Source organism: Sphaerodactylus townsendi, linkage group LG06 (genome assembly GCF_021028975.2).
Source record: "Sphaerodactylus townsendi isolate TG3544 linkage group LG06, MPM_Stown_v2.3, whole genome shotgun sequence".
Taxonomy (NCBI): domain Eukaryota; kingdom Metazoa; phylum Chordata; class Lepidosauria; order Squamata; family Sphaerodactylidae; genus Sphaerodactylus; species Sphaerodactylus townsendi.
In genome coordinates, this window is record NC_059430.1 from 128405507 (window position 1) to 128427204 (window position 21698).

Here is a 21698-nt window from a genome sequence, read left to right on the forward strand (position 1 = left end):
CGCTTCAATCTTGCATCTGTGGCTGGCATCTTCAGAGATCTGTTGATATGTATGGCTGTGATAATGCATGATATGCGTATGGTCGCGTTCTAGCAGTAATATTCTCTCTGACGCTTCGCTGTCGCATCTATGGCTGGCATCTTCAGAGGATCTGATATGTATGGCTGTGATACGTATGATATGTATGGCCGTGTTCTAGCAGTATTCTCTCCTGACGTTTCACCTGCATCTGTGGCTGGCATCTTCAGAGGATCTGATATGTATGGCCGTGATATAAGGATATGGGAAGGGTCAGAATTTAGTAGCATTTCGCCCTGACGCCTGGTGGCTGGCATCTTCAGAGGAGATCCTCGGAAGATGCCAGCCACAGATGCAGGCGAAACGTCAGGAGAGAATGCTGCTAGAACACAGCCACGCAGGCCGGAAACCACACAGCACCCCAGTGATTCCGGCCGTGAAAGCCTTCGACAACCCCTGCTTGGTTTCTCAATCAAACTGAGTGCCCCACATTTTTTTTCCTGCATTTTAAAGGGGGGGTGGGGTCAAAGGACAGGGTTATAACTGAACTATCTTTTCTCCTTAAAAATACTAACTGTAGTCCAGTTACTGTAAGGTGCTGACAAAGTGTCAGACTAGATGAGCAAAATTCCACGCGGGATATTAAGTCCAACCTTGGACAAGTGCCGTGTGCAATAATAGTGCTGTGTGCAACTATTTGAGCCGAGGGCAAACTGATAAGACGCCCGCACCTGATAGGTAAATGTTTTGTATATGTGTAGGAAAGAGAAAGCAAAGGAGCAGCAGTGGCGTAGGAGGTTAAGAGCTCGTGTATCTAATCTGGAGGAACTGGGTTTGATTCCCAGCTCTGCCGCCTGAGCTGTGGAGGCTTATCTGGAGAATTCAGATTAGCCTGTGCACTCCCACACACGCCAGCTGGGTGACCTTGGGCTAGTCACAGATTCTCGGAGCTCTCTCAGCCCCACCTACCTCACAGGGTGCTTGTTGTGAGGGGGGAAGGGCAAGGAGATTGTCAGCCCCTTTGAGTCTCCTGCAGGAGAGAAAGGGGGGATATAAATCCAAACTCCTCTTCTTCTTCTTGAAACACCTGTTGCCTGGCAGAGCACGTTGTTAGTTAGTATTGCACCAAGCAGGGATGCAATGAGGTCTACAACCTGCGGCTCTCCAGATGTTCATGAACTACAATTTCACGAACATCTGGAGAGCCGCAGGTTGCAGACCCCTGCAATAAAGGAACCTTTTAGCAGTTGACTGTGTGTCTGTGTGCTGTTCCTGGTTTGCATGCTACTGGGCGATCTACTCGTGTGTAACGCGGCCGCTGGAAAAATTGTCTACACTCCTCGTGGTCTTAACGGTTACAATTAGCAAAACTGAGAGGCGACTGAAGGATTAAACCCCCTGCTTTCCCATCAGGAAACTGCAGCATGCACGCAGTTTGGGTTGGATCCTGCTAGCTTTTTCACTCCATCTGCCCCTATTCTCTTCTGCACTATAGCTGCTGTCAAACATGGCTTTTGTACATGCAGGTTCCACAATCCCCAGCATAACCTTTTTTGAGTAGGTAAAGGAAACTCCCACTGGGGGGATATAAATCCAAACTCTTCTTCTTCTTCTTCTTCTTTTTCTTCAACAGCGAATTGGATCGGTGAGCTGTGGTTCTTCCTAGAGAGAGAAACTTTACAGAATGGGTAGGGGAGGAGTCTAGTCTTGTTTTGTGTGTCAAAGGGGGCATTCCATTCAATAAATTAGAAAACTTAGCTCGAATCACCCACTATTAGGGGAGGCGATTAGGCCCAACAAGTGATGTCATAGCTGAAACATAGTCACTCCCTTTGGTGAGAATTTTCGGAGATTTGTGCAGAATGGGCCATCGTAAATGGCTGTGCCATGGAGACATCCACAAGTGAGGTCAACCCCAGGCTTAATCCTGAGTGCGTTTATGGGCCCAGGCAGAGGTGGGATCCAGCAGGTTCTCACAGATTCCCAAGAGTAGGTTACCAATTATTTGTGTGTGCCGAGAGGGGGTTACTAATTGGTGATTTTGCCACGTGATTTTTGCCTTAGTTACGCCCCTCCTCTCAGCAGTAGCGCGCAGAACTCGAAGCAGTCTAGCAGGAGGTGCACCGGCATGCGTGGCAGCCTGCGCCCGTGTGCATTCGTTTCCCGCCCAAGGACCGGCGCAGCGGCTGCATCCTTGCCACAGCCCCGCCCAGGAATGCCTGGCCACGCCCCCGTCGTGCCCCGCCCAGCCCCATTGGCGCTACACCACAGTTTGAATCCCACCACCATGGGAACCTGTTACTAAAATTTTTGGATCCCACCACTGGGGCCAGGTACTAATGATTGGTATGGCTAAACCATTTAGGAAGATCAAAGTCAACTTATACGTACATTGAAAACCGTCCCCCCCCCAATCACAGTCAGACTTGATTTCAAAACAAGTGGATTATTGAAATCATAGGTATCAAACTCGCGACCCTCCAGATGTTATGGACTACAGTTCCCATCATCCCCTGCCAGCATCATGCTCTGACCTGGATGGCCCGCGTTAGCTTCATTTTAGCAGATCTCAGAAAGGAAGGTAACTTAACTACTTGTGTATGATTAAACCCACACTGAGAGAAGTAAGAAGGCCTGAAAGGATTTGTTTCTTCTAAGCCAGGGGTGTCAAACTTTGATGTTCATGGACTACGATTCCATCAGTTCCTGCTGGCATGACCGTTGGAGGGCCAGAGTTGGACACCAGGATTCTGAGCCTTTCGTGAAGGATTCTCCTCCTGTATTCTGATGTTTAATCGCTTGGTTATAGTTCCGTACATTGTTAGATGCACTGAACTTCCCTAAAAAGCAATTCAGACTTTTTAAAAAAATATAAGCCACTAATCTTCTCAGGGAATTTTGGGAGATGTAGGGTTTTTTTCCGGAGGCAACTAGGGAGCAATTTGTGCCAGAGAATTTGCAGCACCGTTTCCAAAGAATGTCCAGGATTTCAAGCAAAGGCATGACAAACTTTATAACTTTTTAAGAGTAAGAGTGCTCGAATAGTTTCCCTAATCCTTCCAGGGAACCACAATTGCCAGGTATCTCGGGGTGATCAGTCCTTGCATCGAAATTGGTTTAATTTGTAACATAGAGTACAATTTTTCACTTTTAGAGCCACCAGGGTTGTTTTGCCCGAGCTGTCGTCTATTTTCTCTCCAAACCTAAGAAATTCTCGTTTCTCGCTCCCCACCCATTGAGGGTCGAATCCCCACTACCGTCTTAGCCAGGTTTCAGAACACAAACTAACCAGGTTTGAGGGACGACCTCCCCATGGCTTGTGTGGCAGATTCCGTTTCTGGCGCTCGTTCTCCCCGTTAATCTGCGTTCTGGCAGGACCTGGTTGCAAGTGGCACAGACCCCATTAACAAGGTTCAGAGCTGATCCGAGGGGAGGGATGAGGGTTGAAACCCTGACTCGTTTCCTGCCTTGGAGTGTGACGCAGAATTTGGGATACCAATCAGCACTGCAATGCACACGCAGCCTTTCCTTGGTTTCATTTCATAATAATGTTATTGCCCTATTGTCGAAATGTTTGTTGTGCACCGCCCAGAGCCCTTAGGGGATGGGGCGGTTTTATAAATACAATTATAAATAAAATAAATAAAAATAAATTTCCGCTTTTGGGATCAGCCAGCAGAAGGGGATGCAAACATTAAACAGTAAAACACGTAACTTTGAATCGTTCACGGTTATTAACGGAGGGTAGCGATTAACTGTTTGCACAGTTCAAAACAAAGTTAAAGCGTTAAACTTTACTACACGCTTGCTTTTTTTTTAATCACGCTTCCTACAATGTACGTTTCCACAGTGGGAAAAGGTCCTGCCCCCATCAAGGCACGCCAGCCAATCAGGGGAGACCGGCGAAGCGAGCTCGCCTGGTAGTGTGGATTGCTAAGAGTTCTGCAACCGGGTGTGTCTGCTGTGTGCTTGCTGCGGTGGGGAGGGAGAAACTCCGATGAAGAGAACACAGTTTCACAATGAACAGGTTTGGATCTGCGTGCAAATTTCAAGTGGGGATTCTACCGAGAAAGTAGGCAACATTTTCTCTAACACGGAACAAAGTGGCAGAGGGGAAATGACACAAGATGGCCAAAGTCGGTTCATTTTGGTTTTCTTTTCTCGAATTATTCTCATTTTTTCTTTAAAAAAAAACAAGCACATAAAAACAAGAACCCCGAAAAAGGAAAATAAAATGTACAATTTAATTTACTTCCCCTTTCTGAGCATCAACATCAATAATTAATTAATAATTAAAACATCCAGGGAGAAAAAAAAGAAAGAAAGAGGGGTGGTGGTGGGGTGGAATAAAACCATCCTGTTTGGAACGTTATCTTGTTTGGGAAAGAAGTCTGTAGTGGGAAGGTGGGGGCGGGAGAACGGCTGTGCCCACGGGATTGCTTTTGCCTCAGAGTTGGTGGCTGGACCCTACAAACGTGTGTGTGTTTATCTGCATGGTGAAAACATTATAAAGCACAACTCAACAAATCAAAAGGTAACCCCTCTGCCTCTCCCTCCCAATTTTCTCTTTCCAGACGAATGCGATTGTCCATCTCCCTCCCTTGTTTTACATTTTCATTGGGGCTGGGGGGGGGGGGGTAAGCAATCAGTTTCCACCAATGTCCAGCACGTGTGTTGTGATCGGTCATCTGGTCCCAAAACTTTTGTCAGACGAGGTCCGCTGGAGATTCGGAACCTTGGAAGTCTTGCTACTGGCGGGATAGTTCTTCTTTGGGAAAAGGAGTGGGAGAGACAAGAGAGCTGGTGAAGGGAAGCGCGAGAACATGGGATGCTCTGTCCGTGCTTGGTCCGTCTCGGGGAGGGGTTGCTTCCTCGCGTCCTCGTGGCAGTGCAACGTGGCTGGAGGGAGTAGAATGGGGAGGGAGGACACTTGGTGGCACATTCAACGGAGGGGAAAGTGGGAGGAAGGACACGCCAGACCCCCAACGAGCCGCGAGTCTCGTGCCCGTAAGCCTGGTGGGGCGTGTTGTCCGGCACACCCGGCCTAGCCTGGATTCCTGCAGGAAACAAGGATTGTGGGTAGTCAGTGAGTCACTGGGCAGCCAATTCACATGATCAAACAAGCATGCACGCCGGACTGATCCACAAATCGGTCAGCTGAACCTCATTGGCTCCAACACATGTCCAGCTTTCAACTCAGTTCATTTCCAGAAACACTTTGCTTAGGTCATTTTAGACCAGTAGTGGCGAACCTATGGCACGGGTGCCAGAAGTGGCACTCAGAGCCCTCTCTGTGGACACGTGCAAACAGAGTCCCCCCCCCCACACACATCTAGGCTGGCCTGGGCTGCCAGGCTCGATTATTAGCATTAAACTAAGACCTAGTTTTGGGGAAGCAGTGTAGGTAACCCTGTTAAGCGCTGTTAAACCCCACTGATTTTCATGTGAAGAACTATAGCATGATCCTTTACCTGGGAGTAAGCTCGGTTGCTGGCAATGGGGCTTGCTTCTGAGTAAACCCCCCCTAGAGTCATGATTCACCTGTTGGAAGAGTTGCACGGTTGCTTCAAAGCAAAGCCACCGACTACCACCAAGCTTACTCCCGAGTAACACACGTCTCGGAGCCAACTGTTTTTTCAAACGAAAACCTCAGTATTCAGGTTAAATTGCCGTGGTGGCACTTTGCGATACATAAGTGGATTTTGGGTTGCAATTTGGGCACTCGGTCTCGAAAAGGTTCGCCATCACTGTTTTAGACCAACCGCCCAATATGCTCCTGTGATACTCACTTCCCCTCTGACGTCAGCAGTGAGGTCAAGGCTTACATGTAGTGCCATTGGCCCTCCATTCCCATCGCCATTCCCATTGGTCCTGGGAAACCAAGGAGAAAAGAGTGATGAAAGATTAGCCCAGACTGTGGGGATCCTGAGTTCCCACCTACACGACCCAAGTTCCATTTCATATACATGGAACCAGCTTCTGACTGCTAATTCACACACATCTTTTCCCATCTTTCAATAGTGTGTGTGTGTGTGTGTGTGTGTGTGTGTGTGTGTGTGTGTGTGTGTGTGTGTGTGTGTGTGTGTGTGTGTGTGTGAATTTGCCTACCCTTGGTTTGTTTTCAGGGCTATCTTTATAAGATCTTATAACTTGTATTTCATATACATTTCTATTTCATTCACAGTGTTAACTGCTCTGAGTCTGCTCTGGCGGGAAGAGTGGGGTATTACACTGAATAATAATGACAACAAGAACAATAATAACAATGGTAACAACAAGAGCAATAACGCGACGGGACCCAAGAGAGAAGGCAGCTTCTTAGGAAAGCGGCTTTCGGAAATGTCAGCCTTAACGCTGCCCCATTTTGGCCCTTCATTCCCCGGTCCCTTGATTTTGGCCCCTTTACCTGGGGGACGGATCGTCATGTGCTGTTGGCCGTCCATAACGTAGCCTCCCATCGGTTGCCCGTCGGGGCTATATGGGGCTCCCTGACCTACTTGGAAGAAAGGGAACCAGAGCCAAAAATGAGCAAGAGATACAAGGAGCCTGCCCCACCGCCAGCCCTCCCACTGACCCCCTACTCTCCCTCTACTGGGCAAGAACCCACTTCCCATACCTGTGCGATTTGATTGGTCAATCATGGGCTGAACTATACGCCGCCTAGCGTTAATAAACCTGCAAGAGACAGGACGAGAGAAGCGAGTCAAACAGAAGGCCAGGGGATTTTTTTTGAAACATTTATAGGCCACCTCTGCAGAAAATGTAGCAAAATGCAAAGTGATGCACATAGGGGCAAAAAATCCAAACTTCACCTACACGCTACAGGGGTCAGTGCTATCACTCACAGACCAGAAAAGGGATTTGGGCGTCTTAGTTGATAGTTCCATGGGAATGTCAACTCAATGCACGGCAGCTGTGAAAAAGGCAAACTCTATGCTGGGGATCATTAGGAAAGGAGTTGAGAATAAAACTGCAAGGATTGTCAAATGCCCCCTTATATAAAGCCGCGGGTGCGACTTAATTCTGAGCACTGGGCTGTGTTCCAGTTCTTTGGTCGCCACAAGATCTCAAAAAAAAAGGATATCGGCGAGATAGAAAAAGTGCAGAGAAGGGCAACGAGGATGATTGAAGGATTGGAGCACCTTCCTTATGAGGAGAGGCTGCAGCGTTTGGGACTCTTTAGTTTGGAGAGGAGACGTCTGAGGGGGGATATGATTGAAGTCTAAAAATTATGCATGGGGTAGAAAATGTTGACAGAGAGAAATTTTTTTCTCTTTCTCACAATACTAGAACCAGGGGGCATCCATTGAAAATGCTGGGGGGAAGAATTAGGACTAATAAAAGGAAACACTTCTTCATGCAACGTGTGATTGGTGTTTGGAATATGCTGCCACAGGAGGTGGTGATGGCCACTAACCTGGATAGCTTTAAAAAGGGCTTGGACAGATTTATGGAGGAGAAGTCGATCTATGGCTACCAATCTTGATCCTCCTTGATCTGAGACTGCAAATGCCTTAGCAGACCAGGTGCTCAGGATCAGCAGCAGCAGAAGGCCATTGCGTTCACATCCTGCACGTGAGCTCCCAAGGGCACCTGGTGGGCCACTGCGAGTAGCAGAGAGCTGGACTAGATGGACTCTGGTCTGATCCAGCTGGCTTGTTCTTATGTTCTTATGTACTGATTTTATTTATTTATTTATAATTGATTTTATATACCGCCCCTCCCACGAAGGGCTCTGGGCGGTGAACAACACAATAAAACAACAATTACACTAAAACCCCATTAAAACAGCAAATTAACAAAATTACATTCCTGTGGCAGTTAATTTCGTACATGAATTAGGGGTCACGTGAAATAGAACTTTTTATCACATGTCCTGTTGTGGTTGCCCAGTTCTTTTGCACATGTTAGAATGGTGGAGGGTAGGGGAAATCGCTTTACAGTTCTCTCTGTACTGGTCACGCTTCGCATGGAAAGCCTCCAAGATATTCGCGAGAGACACACGAACCTTCCGCAGAAGAGCAAAGGATTCGGTTCCAGCAGCACGATACCAGACCGAAGCAGTTTCCAGGGTATGACCTTTTCCTTTCTGTCAGATTCAAGCAGAAATGGATACCTTGGAGTCTTTATTTCCCTGTCCGCAGTCCGGGAAGGGCATTGCAAAGAAACGAGTCAGGTGGCAAAGGCAGAATGCAAAATCGGAGTCCGCTCGATTTTCTGCCTCTAAGCGGTTCTCCTCCACTCTAAAGTGGAGTACGTTCTGGACTGCACCTCCGCATTCTGACTCCTTTCTTTGTAACACCCCCTCCCCCCCCCGCCGCCATCGGACTGGGATAGGAGGATTCAAGGCTCTCCATTCCTACTTGTATCTGATGAAGAGAGCTTTGACTCTCGAAAGCTTATACCCCTCCAAATTCTGTTGGGTCTCTAAGCGCTGCTGCGATCAAAGCCAGCTCTTCTGCTGCAGGGGTCTGCAACCTGTGGCTCTCCAGATGTGCATGGACTACACATTCCATCAGCCCCTGCCAGCATGGCCAATTGGCTGATGGGAATTGTAGTCTATGAACATCTGGAGAGCCGCGGGTTGCAGACCCGTCTATGGCCTTCCTTTAATTTAATTTCCCCCCCTAAACCAGGGGTCTTCAAACTATGGCCCTCCAGATGTTCATGGACAATTCCCATCAGCCGCTGCCAGCATGGCCAAGTGGTAGGGCTCATGGGAATTGTAGTCTATGAACATCTGGAGGGCCATAGTTTGAAGATCCCTGCCCTAAACTAACCCTGAACTCCGCCCACTGATCACAGGGACTGCGGGACTGGGTATTCGGGACCAGGTATTCGGGACCGGGTATTCGGGACTGGGTATTCGGCAAGACTCCTCCTCTGGTTGTCTGCCAGGCTGAGATTCTTACCAGTTATTCACTTGCAAAATGGTCAGTCCTGTATCCTGAGCCAGCTGCTTCTTCTGTTCCTCTGAGGGATAGGGATGCTGTGCAGGAGAAGAGAGAAGACAGAGGAGAACAAGGTCAAAGCGTGGCCCAGGTTTGCTCGGGGAAAAAATAGAACGAATTTGCGACAGAATGGAGGTCAACGAGGTTACTGGTCACGTGTTACAAGGAAGCTGGACTTCCTTGTATGAAAGAGAAAGCAAAGAGAAGGAGAAAGAAAAGACAAGAGAAAGAATGCGAAGAGAAAGAATCGAATGCAAAGAGAAAGAAAAGACAAGAGACGGAAATATTTGTGGCAAGCACTCTCGGGTGAAGACTCTGGAGCAGCGCGACCACATTTATTCCCTCGCTTTATTAAGACCCCACCCCAAGTGGCTTACGTGGTTCTCCTTTTCCCTGTCTTATTCTCACAACAACCCTGTAAAGTGGGCTAGGCTGAGACTGGGTGAGCAACCCGAGGTCATCCAGCAAGCTCCAGTGGCGGAGAAAGGATTCAAACCTGGGTCTCCCAGATCTTGGTCGGACACTTCAACCCAGGGATGGCCAGCCTAGGGTGCTCCAGATGTTCATGGACTACAATTCCCATCAGCCCCTGCCAGCATAGCCATGGCCATGCTGGCAGGGGCTGATGGGAATTGTAGTCTATGAACATCTGGAGCACCTTAGGTTGGCTACGCCGGCTTTAACCTTTACACTAGGGGTGTCAAACTTGTGTGTTACAAGGGCCGGACGGGACATAAATGTGACTTGGTTCAGGGGTGGCTGCAGTTTTATTTGTTTGTTTATTTATTTGTTAAATTTATAGGCTGCCTCACCCCCCGAAGGGTTGGAGGCGGCTTACAATATGGCTGTTCTCTAAGACAGCCATCAGTACAACACAAAACTTGGACCCATTAAAAACGTAAGCAGCAGTTACTAACAATAAATAGTGATAAAACAACAACAACAACGGTTGTTTAAAAACAGGCACCTGATTTGACGGCCAAAAAGGGGGTAGGGGGTAGGCAGGACCCAAGGTGGAGTCAGGGCCCAACCAAGATGGAAAACAGGCAGCCGCAGTTTCGGCAGGGGGCGGTAAAACCGCGGCCAGCCCCCTCAAAGGCCCGGTGGAATAGCTCCATCTTACAGGCCCTGCGGAACTCACCGAGGTCCCGCAGGGCCCGGACAGCAGGAGGTAGAGCATTTTACCAGGCAGGGGCCAGGGCTCCAGCATGGCACTCGGGTGTGTGTGCCTGGACTGGCAAGCCCCCAGTGGGGTGGGGTGGCTACCTCGAGAAGGCTTATTAGCCCCTTGAGCCAGCTGAAGCAGCCCTCCTTTTCTCAAGGAACTGGATCCAGCCCCTGGGCCCCATGTTTGAAACCCCTGCTTTACACCATGCCGGACTCCAGGCTGAGAAAGGATTCCCTCCTTTAATTCCTTCCATTATGGGTCCCCTGGGAACAATACGGTCCGCTGGGGAAATGGCACATGGTCCTGTGGATTTGCCGCCTGATCTAACCACAAAACGGCCCCCAAAGCCACGGTAAAATCCGCCGATGCCCCCGGGGGGAGCTCTGATCCGAAACCTTGACAAACAAAACAGGAAGAGTCTCCACAAATTCAGAGCTCCCCTCCCGTGGTATATACACCCACCCCTCTTCCTCAGGTCAGGTCCTCTGTGACCTGCTAGCGAGACTGCTTCTGGGAACCATTTTAACTACTTCTGTCTAGTCAGGATGAAAACATCTGGCTGAAGAATGTGTGTGCGTGTGCGTGTGTCCGCCCTATCTCGTCTTTGTCGTCGGCACCGTTTCCTTCTGGATTTGCTCCACCGTCCAGTGTCGCAGAAGAAATCTTGGGGGAGAATCAGGGAAATGACATGCCTTGTTGTGCGGGTGTTTGCATGCGCGAGACAGAGGAAAGCCCTGGACCCCTTGGGACGGAAACGCTGGTTTTTCTCTCTTAAGAGAAAAATCTGTTGCTTGTACAGCATCAAACTGGCAACAGAAGGTCCCCACTCCAAACATCCCCCCAAACCAGAGGTGGGATCCAGCAGGTTCTCACCAGTTCCCGAGAGTGGGTCACTAATTATTTGTGCGTGCCGAGAGGGGGTTACTAATTGGGTCCGCTTTTCCATTAGAAATTCCATTAGGTCCCAAAATCATAAAGTCCTGTTGTTTTCTATGTGGCTGGTGAGCAAAGGTAGAAAACGGGATAATTCTCCCTGTTGGGCTGTTTTAAAAACATGTTTTAGAAATATGGTGAAGTTCCTTGTTTAAGGAAAGTATCCTTCTTTTGATTTCTAGAAACAAAATTCAGTATTTGAAAGTATGAAGTATTTGACGGGCAGTCAAATAGAGGAGAAGTCGTTGTTTCTGTTGGCAGTAGACGATAGGACTTGCTATAATGAGTTTAAATTATGGACAGAAAGATACCAGCTGGAAATTAGGAACTTTTTTTTACAGTAAGAGTTTTTTACAGTAACAGAGAAATTATTAATCCCCCGCCCCCGGAATGCCCGCCCCCTCCCCCGGAATGCCCCGCCCAGCCCCATTGGCGCTACGCCACTGTTTGAATCCCACCACCATGGGAACCTGTTACTAAAATTTTTGGATCCCACCACTGTCCCAAACTCTTTTTAGAAATTCCTAGAGCATCTAGCTTCAGGACTGGATACCAAAGAGATGGCTGGTTATACCAAAGCCAAACGCCAACACCAACGCTGCTCAAAACTGCAGCCCCAGAGAGACGGCGGAGTCTTTCTTTCAGGAACTCCTACTCTGCAGACCAGCTAAAGCTGGACCATACCACTTGAAACTGCTGGGGGGGGGGATGTTTGAAAATGGCATCAATTTTGGGGAGGGGGAATATGGGAATGAGTTCCTCCTGTCCGATATGCTAATTGATGCCACAAGGTTTCACTCCTGGGGGAAGAATTCAAGCAAGCACTTCCCCCCAGGGCCATCCTGAAGTGGTATGACCCAACGAAAGTCCTAGCGTACGGGTGTCCAACTCTGGCCCTCCAGAAGGTCATAAACTATGATTCCCACCAGTCCCTGCAAGCAGAGCCAGGGGAGGACAGGGTTTGGGGAGGGGAAAGGGCTGGGGGCTGCCAGGGGGAGGTGTAACGCTAGAAAAACCACCTTCCAAAGTCATCATTTTCTCCCCAGAAACTGATCTCTGGCCGTTTCCCCACTTTTAAAATGACGTCCATTTCGTCTGGTCCAGGACCTTTTTAGCACGAGGGTCGTGTTCCCCGGGCTTCCCCACTGCCCCGCGCCCTGCGCGGGGTCATCAAAAGGCGCCGTTTTGAGCAGCGCCAGAATGACCCGTGCTGAGGGGGCGCAAGAGCAGCAGAGTCGGGGCGGCTGCGTTGTAGCTGCCCCTGTAGTGGGGAGTGCAGTTGGACCCCGCGTTATTCGGCGAGAGTAGCGCGCAGCAAACAGTGAGTGGGGAAAGGGCCTCTGTTATCTGAGATGAGTTCTAATGCTGGGGAATCCCCAGGCCGTGCCTGGAGGTTGACGTCTCTATGAGAACAGACTCTGCCAGGCTCTCAGTTCCCTTTCTTTCCTCTAACTGCAGTGATTAAAGACAATATCCCTTTCTCCCCTGGGGTTTCCCAGCAGATGTTCGGATATACGAATCCCCTCTTCTCCCTTCTCTCTTCACTGGGTGGGGGTCTGGCAACAGCTCCCCTCCCTCCTCTCTGGTCTTTTAACTGCCAGCCCCAGATGATGGATGGACGAAGACCTTGCCCACAGGTCACAGCCGGACTCCAGGCCCCCCCCCCACTCTGACAGCCCAGTGACGGATGGTCCAAGGTCTCTCCTGGCCTCCCGGGTCACACTGAGACAGCAGGACAACCATCACGGAGCCCAGCTCCAAGGCCTGGCGAATACGCTCCAGATCTTGGAGACAATGGCTAACTGCTAACCCAGTGGAGCTGATTTGAAACCGGCCGTCGGAGAAAATCAATGCCTCCTGCACAGATGCTCCAGGAGCAGCAGTGGCGTAGGAGGTTAAGAGCTCGTGTATCTAATCTGGAGGAACGGGGTTGATTCCCAGCTCTGCCGCCTGAGCTGTGGAGGCTTATCTGGGAAATTCAGATTAGCCTGTACACTCCCGCACATGCCAGCTGGGTGATCTTGGGCTAGTCACAGCTTCTCGGAGCTCTCTCAGCCCCACCCACCTCACAGGGCGTTTGTTGTGAGGGGGGAAGGGCAAGGAGATTGTCAGCCCCTTTGAGTCTCCTGCAGGAGAGAAAAGGGGGGATATAAATCCAAACTCTTCTACTTCTTCTTCTCTTCTTCATTCCTCTCGGACCGGGACTGCCCCAAATTTCTAACACAGTTTGTGCCTTCTGAGGAGGCTTGCTGAGGATCGGCAAAACTCGTGGTGGGGATGCAACGTCTGGAATTTCCTGACTGATGATTCAACAGCACGGTGATCTTTACGGGCACGGGGAGGGACCGCGTCCTCCAGGAGAACAAAGATTCGCCCCATATTTACACTCGTTCGTTCACATTATATGGTCGAAAGCGTCCATGGCCAGAATCAACTGACTGCTACAGGTTTTCCGGGCTGTGCAGCTGTGGTCGGGTAGTTTCTGCTCGTCGTTTCTGCTCTATGGCTGGTATCTTCAGAGGCATGTCATGCAGAGGTGGGATCCTGCAGGTTCTCACAGGTTCCCGAGAGTAGGTTACTAATTATTTGTGTGTGCCGAGAGGGGGTAACTAATTGGTGATTTTGCCATGTGATTTTTGCCTTAGTTACGCCCCTCCTCTCAGGAGTAGCGCGCAGAACTTGAAGCAGTCTAGCAGGAGGTGCGCCGGCGTGCGTGGCAGCCTGCGCCTGCGTGCATTCGTTTCCCGCCCAAGGACCGGCGCAGAGGCTGCATCCTTGCCACTGCCCCACCCAGGAATGCCCCATCCCCGGAATGCCCGGCCACGCCCTTGTCGTGCCCCGCCCAGCCCCATTGGTGCTACGCCACAGTTTGAATCCCACCACCATGGGAACCTGTTACAAAAAATTTTGGATCCCACCACTGATGTCATGGTAAGATGTGTTTCTCGTGGTGGCAGGCTGCGGGCGAAACGTTAGGAGCCAAATCTACCAGCTGCCCAGCCCAGAAATCCCACAACGGCCAGTTTTCTATATTGCTTTAACTGCCAGGTGCCCGTGCTCAGAAAGCACCTGTTTTGCATGCGGAAGGTTCGGGGGTTCAGTTCCTCACAGCTCCAGATAAAAATGTCCTTCGAAGGATTTTTTCGCTGTCGGAGACCCTGACCAAAGTTGCCACCCATCTGAAGAGGTAACAGGGTCCCAACATGCAATTTGATGACCTGATTCCATGTAAAGCAGGGTTCCTATGTTATGGCCAAGGAGAAGAAAGACATGGTTGATTCAATGGTCCAATGGTGGTGTGGGCATGCTGGACATTAGCAGGGCCAGACTCCCCTGTGAGATAGCCTGGACTAGAGCCCCATGGGAGTGGGCCCTTACAGTTGGGAGTAACGATACAAAATGGTGGGGAAATCGAACAAAGTCAAAACATCACTTCAGCACTTCTTTGATTTTCCCCGAAGAAGAAGAAGAAGAAGAAGAAGAAGAAGAAGAAGAAGAAGAAGAAGAAGAAGAAGAAGAGGAGGGGAGGAGGAGGAGGAGGAGGAGGAGGAGGAGGAGAAGTTTGGATTTATATCCCCTCTTTCTCTCTTGCAGGAGACTCAAAGGGGCTGACAATCTCCTTGCCCTTCCCCCCTCACAACAAACAAACACCCTGTGAGGTAGGTGGGGCTGAGAGAGCTCCGAGAAGCTGTGACTAGCCCAAGGTCACCCAGCTGGCGTGTGTGGGAGTGCCCAGGCTAATCTGAATTCCCCAGATAAGCCTCCACAGCTCAAGCGGCAGAGCTGGGAATCAAACCCGGTTCCTCCAGATTAGATACATGAGCTATTAACCTCCTTCGCCACTGCTGATCTCAGCTTGGCTCTCAGCTTCGACATCTGAAAGCAACCTGGGTCCCAATATTCGATCGTACAGCAGCGTGACTGAGGAACAGAATCCAGCAGTGGGGCTAGGCAAATAGGCAGACAGTGTTTATGAACCCCTGGCGACTTCCTGTACGTTCTCCTAGATATGGCGGTCAATCACCTCCACAAGTGAAAAGGAAAATACTAACAGAGACGATGTCCTGACATGGACGGCCATGGGAAGCCAGTGCGTGTCGGATTTTGGCTACTAAGCAGGGTTGGCCTTGATTCGTATTTGGATGGATGATCACAGAAGTCCCGGGCCCAGATGCTCATCAATAAGAGTATAGTCACAGGGTGGTCAACCTATGGCGCTCCAGATGTTCATGGACTACAATTCCCCTGAGCCCCTGCCAGCATGGCCAATCGGCAGAGCCGTTTCACCAGACGTACGGTTGAGGTGGACATGATGCCACCTGGCCTCCCCCTTCTTTCCTTTGCGTTGGTTTAGTCCCATCGAGCCCACCATCGATCCCTCAGGAGCAGCAGTGGCGTAGTGGTGAAGACCAGGTGTACTCTCATTTGGAGAACTGGGTTTGATTCCCCGCTGTGCTGCCTGAGCTGTGGAGGCTTATCTGGGGAATTCAGATTAGCCTGTGCGCTCCAACACATGCCAGCTGAGTGACCATGGGCTAATCCAAGGGTCTGCAACCTGTGGCTCTCCAGATGTTCATGGACTACAATTCCCATCCCACCCCCCCCCCCCCCCTCCCCCCCCCCCCCCCGCCCCCCCCCCCCCCCACCCCCCCCCCCCCCCACCCCCCCCCCCCCCCACCCCCCCCCCCCCCCACCCCCCCCCCCCCCCACCCCCCCCCCCCCCCACCCCCCCCCCCCCCCACCCCCCCCCCCCCCCACCCCCCCCCCCCCCCACCCCCCCCCCCCCCCACCCCCCCCCCCCCCCACCCCCCCCCCCCCCCACCCCCCCCCCCCCCCACCCCCCCCCCCCCCCACCCCCCCCCCCCCCCACCCCCCCCCCCCCCCACCCCCCCCCCCCCCCACCCCCCCCCCCCCCCACCCCCCCCCCCCCCCACCCCCCCCCCCCCCCACCCCCCCCCCCCCCCACCCCCCCCCCCCCCCACCCCCCCCCCCCCCCACCCCCCCCCCCCCCCACCCCCCCCCCCCCCCACCCCCCCCCCCCCCCACCCCCCCCCCCCCCCACCCCCCCCCCCCCCCACCCCCCCCCCCCCCCACCCCCCCCCCCCCCCACCCCCCCCCCCCCCCACCCCCCCCCCCCCCCACCCCCCCCCCCCCCCACCCCCCCCCCCCCCCACCCCCCCCCCCCCCCACCCCCCCCCCCCCCCACCCCCCCCCCCCCCCACCCCCCCCCCCCCCCACCCCCCCCCCCCCCCACCCCCCCCCCCCCCCACCCCCCCCCCCCCCCACCCCCCCCCCCCCCCACCCCCCCCCCCCCCCACCCCCCCCCCCCCCCACCCCCCCCCCCCCCCACCCCCCCCCCCCCCCACCCCCCCCCCCCCCCACCCCCCCCCCCCCCCACCCCCCCCCCCCCCCACCCCCCCCCCCCCCCACCCCCCCCCCCCCCCACCCCCCCCCCCCCCCACCCCCCCCCCCCCCCACCCCCCCCCCCCCCCACCCCCCCCCCCCCCCACCCCCCCCCCCCCCCACCCCCCCCCCCCCCCACCCCCCCCCCCCCCCACCCCCCCCCCCCCCCACCCCCCCCCCCCCCCACCCCCCCCCCCCCCCACCCCCCCCCCCCCCCACCCCCCCCCCCCCCCACCCCCCCCCCCCCCCACCCCCCCCCCCCCCCACCCCCCCCCCCCCCCACCCCCCCCCCCCCCCACCCCCCCCCCCCCCCACCCCCCCCCCCCCCCACCCCCCCCCCCCCCCACCCCCCCCCCCCCCCACCCCCCCCCCCCCCCACCCCCCCCCCCCCCCACCCCCCCCCCCCCCCACCCCCCCCCCCCCCCACCCCCCCCCCCCCCCACCCCCCCCCCCCCCCACCCCCCCCCCCCCCCACCCCCCCCCCCCCCCACCCCCCCCCCCCCCCACCCCCCCCCCCCCCCACCCCCCCCCCCCCCCACCCCCCCCCCCCCCCACCCCCCCCCCCCCCCACCCCCCCCCCCCCCCACCCCCCCCCCCCCCCACCCCCCCCCCCCCCCACCCCCCCCCCCCCCCACCCCCCCCCCCCCCCACCCCCCCCCCCCCCCACCCCCCCCCCCCCCCACCCCCCCCCCCCCCCACCCCCCCCCCCCCCCACCCCCCCCCCCCCCCACCCCCCCCCCCCCCCACCCCCCCCCCCCCCCACCCCCCCCCCCCCCCACCCCCCCCCCCCCCCACCCCCCCCCCCCCCCACCCCCCCCCCCCCCCACCCCCCCCCCCCCCCACCCCCCCCCCCCCCCACCCCCCCCCCCCCCCACCCCCCCCCCCCCCCACCCCCCCCCCCCCCCACCCCCCCCCCCCCCCACCCCCCCCCCCCCCCACCCCCCCCCCCCCCCACCCCCCCCCCCCCCCACCCCCCCCCCCCCCCACCCCCCCCCCCCCCCACCCCCCCCCCCCCCCACCCCCCCCCCCCCCCACCCCCCCCCCCCCCCACCCCCCCCCCCCCCCACCCCCCCCCCCCCCCACCCCCCCCCCCCCCCACCCCCCCCCCCCCCCACCCCCCCCCCCCCCCACCCCCCCCCCCCCCCACCCCCCCCCCCCCCCACCCCCCCCCCCCCCCACCCCCCCCCCCCCCCACCCCCCCCCCCCCCCACCCCCCCCCCCCCCCACCCCCCCCCCCCCCCACCCCCCCCCCCCCCCACCCCCCCCCCCCCCCACCCCCCCCCCCCCCCACCCCCCCCCCCCCCCACCCCCCCCCCCCCCCACCCCCCCCCCCCCCCACCCCCCCCCCCCCCCACCCCCCCCCCCCCCCACCCCCCCCCCCCCCCACCCCCCCCCCCCCCCACCCCCCCCCCCCCCCACCCCCCCCCCCCCCCACCCCCCCCCCCCCCCACCCCCCCCCCCCCCCACCCCCCCCCCCCCCCACCCCCCCCCCCCCCCACCCCCCCCCCCCCCCACCCCCCCCCCCCCCCACCCCCCCCCCCCCCCACCCCCCCCCCCCCCCACCCCCCCCCCCCCCCACCCCCCCCCCCCCCCACCCCCCCCCCCCCCCACCCCCCCCCCCCCCCACCCCCCCCCCCCCCCACCCCCCCCCCCCCCCACCCCCCCCCCCCCCCACCCCCCCCCCCCCCCACCCCCCCCCCCCCCCACCCCCCCCCCCCCCCACCCCCCCCCCCCCCCACCCCCCCCCCCCCCCACCCCCCCCCCCCCCCACCCCCCCCCCCCCCCACCCCCCCCCCCCCCCACCCCCCCCCCCCCCCACCCCCCCCCCCCCCCACCCCCCCCCCCCCCCACCCCCCCCCCCCCCCACCCCCCCCCCCCCCCACCCCCCCCCCCCCCCACCCCCCCCCCCCCCCACCCCCCCCCCCCCCCACCCCCCCCCCCCCCCACCCCCCCCCCCCCCCACCCCCCCCCCCCCCCACCCCCCCCCCCCCCCACCCCCCCCCCCCCCCACCCCCCCCCCCCCCCACCCCCCCCCCCCCCCACCCCCCCCCCCCCCCACCCCCCCCCCCCCCCACCCCCCCCCCCCCCCACCCCCCCCCCCCCCCACCCCCCCCCCCCCCCACCCCCCCCCCCCCCCACCCCCCCCCCCCCCCACCCCCCCCCCCCCCCACCCCCCCCCCCCCCCACCCCCCCCCCCCCCCACCCCCCCCCCCCCCCACCCCCCCCCCCCCCCACCCCCCCCCCCCCCCACCCCCCCCCCCCCCCACCCCCCCCCCCCCCCACCCCCCCCCCCCCCCACCCCCCCCCCCCCCCACCCCCCCCCCCCCCCACCCCCCCCCCCCCCCACCCCCCCCCCCCCCCACCCCCCCCCCCCCCCACCCCCCCCCCCCCCCACCCCCCCCCCCCCCCACCCCCCCCCCCCCCCACCCCCCCCCCCCCCCACCCCCCCCCCCCCCCACCCCCCCCCCCCCCCACCCCCCCCCCCCCCCACCCCCCCCCCCCCCCACCCCCCCCCCCCCCCACCCCCCCCCCCCCCCACCCCCCCCCCCCCCCACCCCCCCCCCCCCCCACCCCCCCCCCCCCCCACCCCCCCCCCCCCCCACCCCCCCCCCCCCCCACCCCCCCCCCCCCCCACCCCCCCCCCCCCCCACCCCCCCCCCCCCCCACCCCCCCCCCCCCCCACCCCCCCCCCCCCCCACCCCCCCCCCCCCCCACCCCCCCCCCCCCCCACCCCCCCCCCCCCCCACCCCCCCCCCCCCCCACCCCCCCCCCCCCCCACCCCCCCCCCCCCCCACCCCCCCCCCCCCCCACCCCCCCCCCCCCCCACCCCCCCCCCCCCCCACCCCCCCCCCCCCCCACCCCCCCCCCCCCCCACCCCCCCCCCCCCCCACCCCCCCCCCCCCCCACCCCCCCCCCCCCCCACCCCCCCCCCCCCCCACCCCCCCCCCCCCCCACCCCCCCCCCCCCCCACCCCCCCCCCCCCCCACCCCCCCCCCCCCCCACCCCCCCCCCCCCCCACCCCCCCCCCCCCCCACCCCCCCCCCCCCCCACCCCCCCCCCCCCCCACCCCCCCCCCCCCCCACCCCCCCCCCCCCCCACCCCCCCCCCCCCCCACCCCCCCCCCCCCCCACCCCCCCCCCCCCCCACCCCCCCCCCCCCCCACCCCCCCCCCCCCCCACCCCCCCCCCCCCCCACCCCCCCCCCCCCCCACCCCCCCCCCCCCCCACCCCCCCCCCCCCCCACCCCCCCCCCCCCCCACCCCCCCCCCCCCCCACCCCCCCCCCCCCCCACCCCCCCCCCCCCCCACCCCCCCCCCCCCCCACCCCCCCCCCCCCCCACCCCCCCCCCCCCCCACCCCCCCCCCCCCCCACCCCCCCCCCCCCCCACCCCCCCCCCCCCCCACCCCCCCCCCCCCCCACCCCCCCCCCCCCCCACCCCCCCCCCCCCCCACCCCCCCCCCCCCCCACCCCCCCCCCCCCCCACCCCCCCCCCCCCCCACCCCCCCCCCCCCCCACCCCCCCCCCCCCCCACCCCCCCCCCCCCCCACCCCCCCCCCCCCCCACCCCCCCCCCCCCCCACCCCCCCCCCCCCCCACCCCCCCCCCCCCCCACCCCCCCCCCCCCCCACCCCCCCCCCCCCCCACCCCCCCCCCCCCCCACCCCCCCCCCCCCCCACCCCCCCCCCCCCCCACCCCCCCCCCCCCCCACCCCCCCCCCCCCCCACCCCCCCCCCCCCCCACCCCCCCCCCCCCCCACCCCCCCCCCCCCCCACCCCCCCCCCCCCCCACCCCCCCCCCCCCCCACCCCCCCCCCCCCCCACCCCCCCCCCCCCCCACCCCCCCCCCCCCCCACCCCCCCCCCCCCCCACCCCCCCCCCCCCCCACCCCCCCCCCCCCCCACCCCCCCCCCCCCCCACCCCCCCCCCCCCCCACCCCCCCCCCCCCCCACCCCCCCCCCCCCCCACCCCCCCCCCCCCCCACCCCCCCCCCCCCCCACCCCCCCCCCCCCCCACCCCCCCCCCCCCCCACCCCCCCCCCCCCCCACCCCCCCCCCCCCCCACCCCCCCCCCCCCCCACCCCCCCCCCCCCCCACCCCCCCCCCCCCCCACCCCCCCCCCCCCCCACCCCCCCCCCCCCCCACCCCCCCCCCCCCCCACCCCCCCCCCCCCCCACCCCCCCCCCCCCCCACCCCCCCCCCCCCCCACCCCCCCCCCCCCCCACCCCCCCCCCCCCCCACCCCCCCCCCCCCCCACCCCCCCCCCCCCCCACCCCCCCCCCCCCCCACCCCCCCCCCCCCCCACCCCCCCCCCCCCCCACCCCCCCCCCCCCCCACCCCCCCCCCCCCCCACCCCCCCCCCCCCCCACCCCCCCCCCCCCCCACCCCCCCCCCCCCCCACCCCCCCCCCCCCCCACCCCCCCCCCCCCCCACCCCCCCCCCCCCCCACCCCCCCCCCCCCCCACCCCCCCCCCCCCCCACCCCCCCCCCCCCCCACCCCCCCCCCCCCCCACCCCCCCCCCCCCCCACCCCCCCCCCCCCCCACCCCCCCCCCCCCCCACCCCCCCCCCCCCCCACCCCCCCCCCCCCCCACCCCCCCCCCCCCCCACCCCCCCCCCCCCCCACCCCCCCCCCCCCCCACCCCCCCCCCCCCCCACCCCCCCCCCCCCCCACCCCCCCCCCCCCCCACCCCCCCCCCCCCCCACCCCCCCCCCCCCCCACCCCCCCCCCCCCCCACCCCCCCCCCCCCCCACCCCCCCCCCCCCCCACCCCCCCCCCCCCCCACCCCCCCCCCCCCCCACCCCCCCCCCCCCCCACCCCCCCCCCCCCCCACCCCCCCCCCCCCCCACCCCCCCCCCCCCCCACCCCCCCCCCCCCCCACCCCCCCCCCCCCCCACCCCCCCCCCCCCCCACCCCCCCCCCCCCCCACCCCCCCCCCCCCCCACCCCCCCCCCCCCCCACCCCCCCCCCCCCCCACCCCCCCCCCCCCCCACCCCCCCCCCCCCCCACCCCCCCCCCCCCCCACCCCCCCCCCCCCCCACCCCCCCCCCCCCCCACCCCCCCCCCCCCCCACCCCCCCCCCCCCCCACCCCCCCCCCCCCCCACCCCCCCCCCCCCCCACCCCCCCCCCCCCCCACCCCCCCCCCCCCCCACCCCCCCCCCCCCCCACCCCCCCCCCCCCCCACCCCCCCCCCCCCCCACCCCCCCCCCCCCCCACCCCCCCCCCCCCCC

The 21698-nt window shown here is 62.1% G+C and overlaps 1 protein-coding gene across 1 annotated transcript in view; it reads right to left on the reverse strand.

Annotated features, from left to right (window-relative positions):
* Window positions 1-4248: 4248 nt before the first annotated feature.
* MEIS3 (Meis homeobox 3) overlaps window positions 4249-21698 on the reverse strand; it is a 53479-nt gene continuing 36029 nt past the window's right edge. Inside the window, exons 5-10 of the mRNA XM_048501727.1 lie at window positions 10414-10532; window positions 8931-9117; window positions 6635-6693; window positions 6425-6511; window positions 5808-5889; window positions 4249-5075 (exon numbers count right to left, since the gene is read on the reverse strand). Of these exons, the coding sequence (XP_048357684.1) occupies window positions 5840-5889; window positions 6425-6511; window positions 6635-6693; window positions 8931-9117; window positions 10414-10532 (502 nt within the window). The 3' untranslated portion in view covers window positions 4249-5075; window positions 5808-5839. The remainder of the gene's footprint in view (window positions 5076-5807; window positions 5890-6424; window positions 6512-6634; window positions 6694-8930; window positions 9118-10413; window positions 10533-21698) is intronic.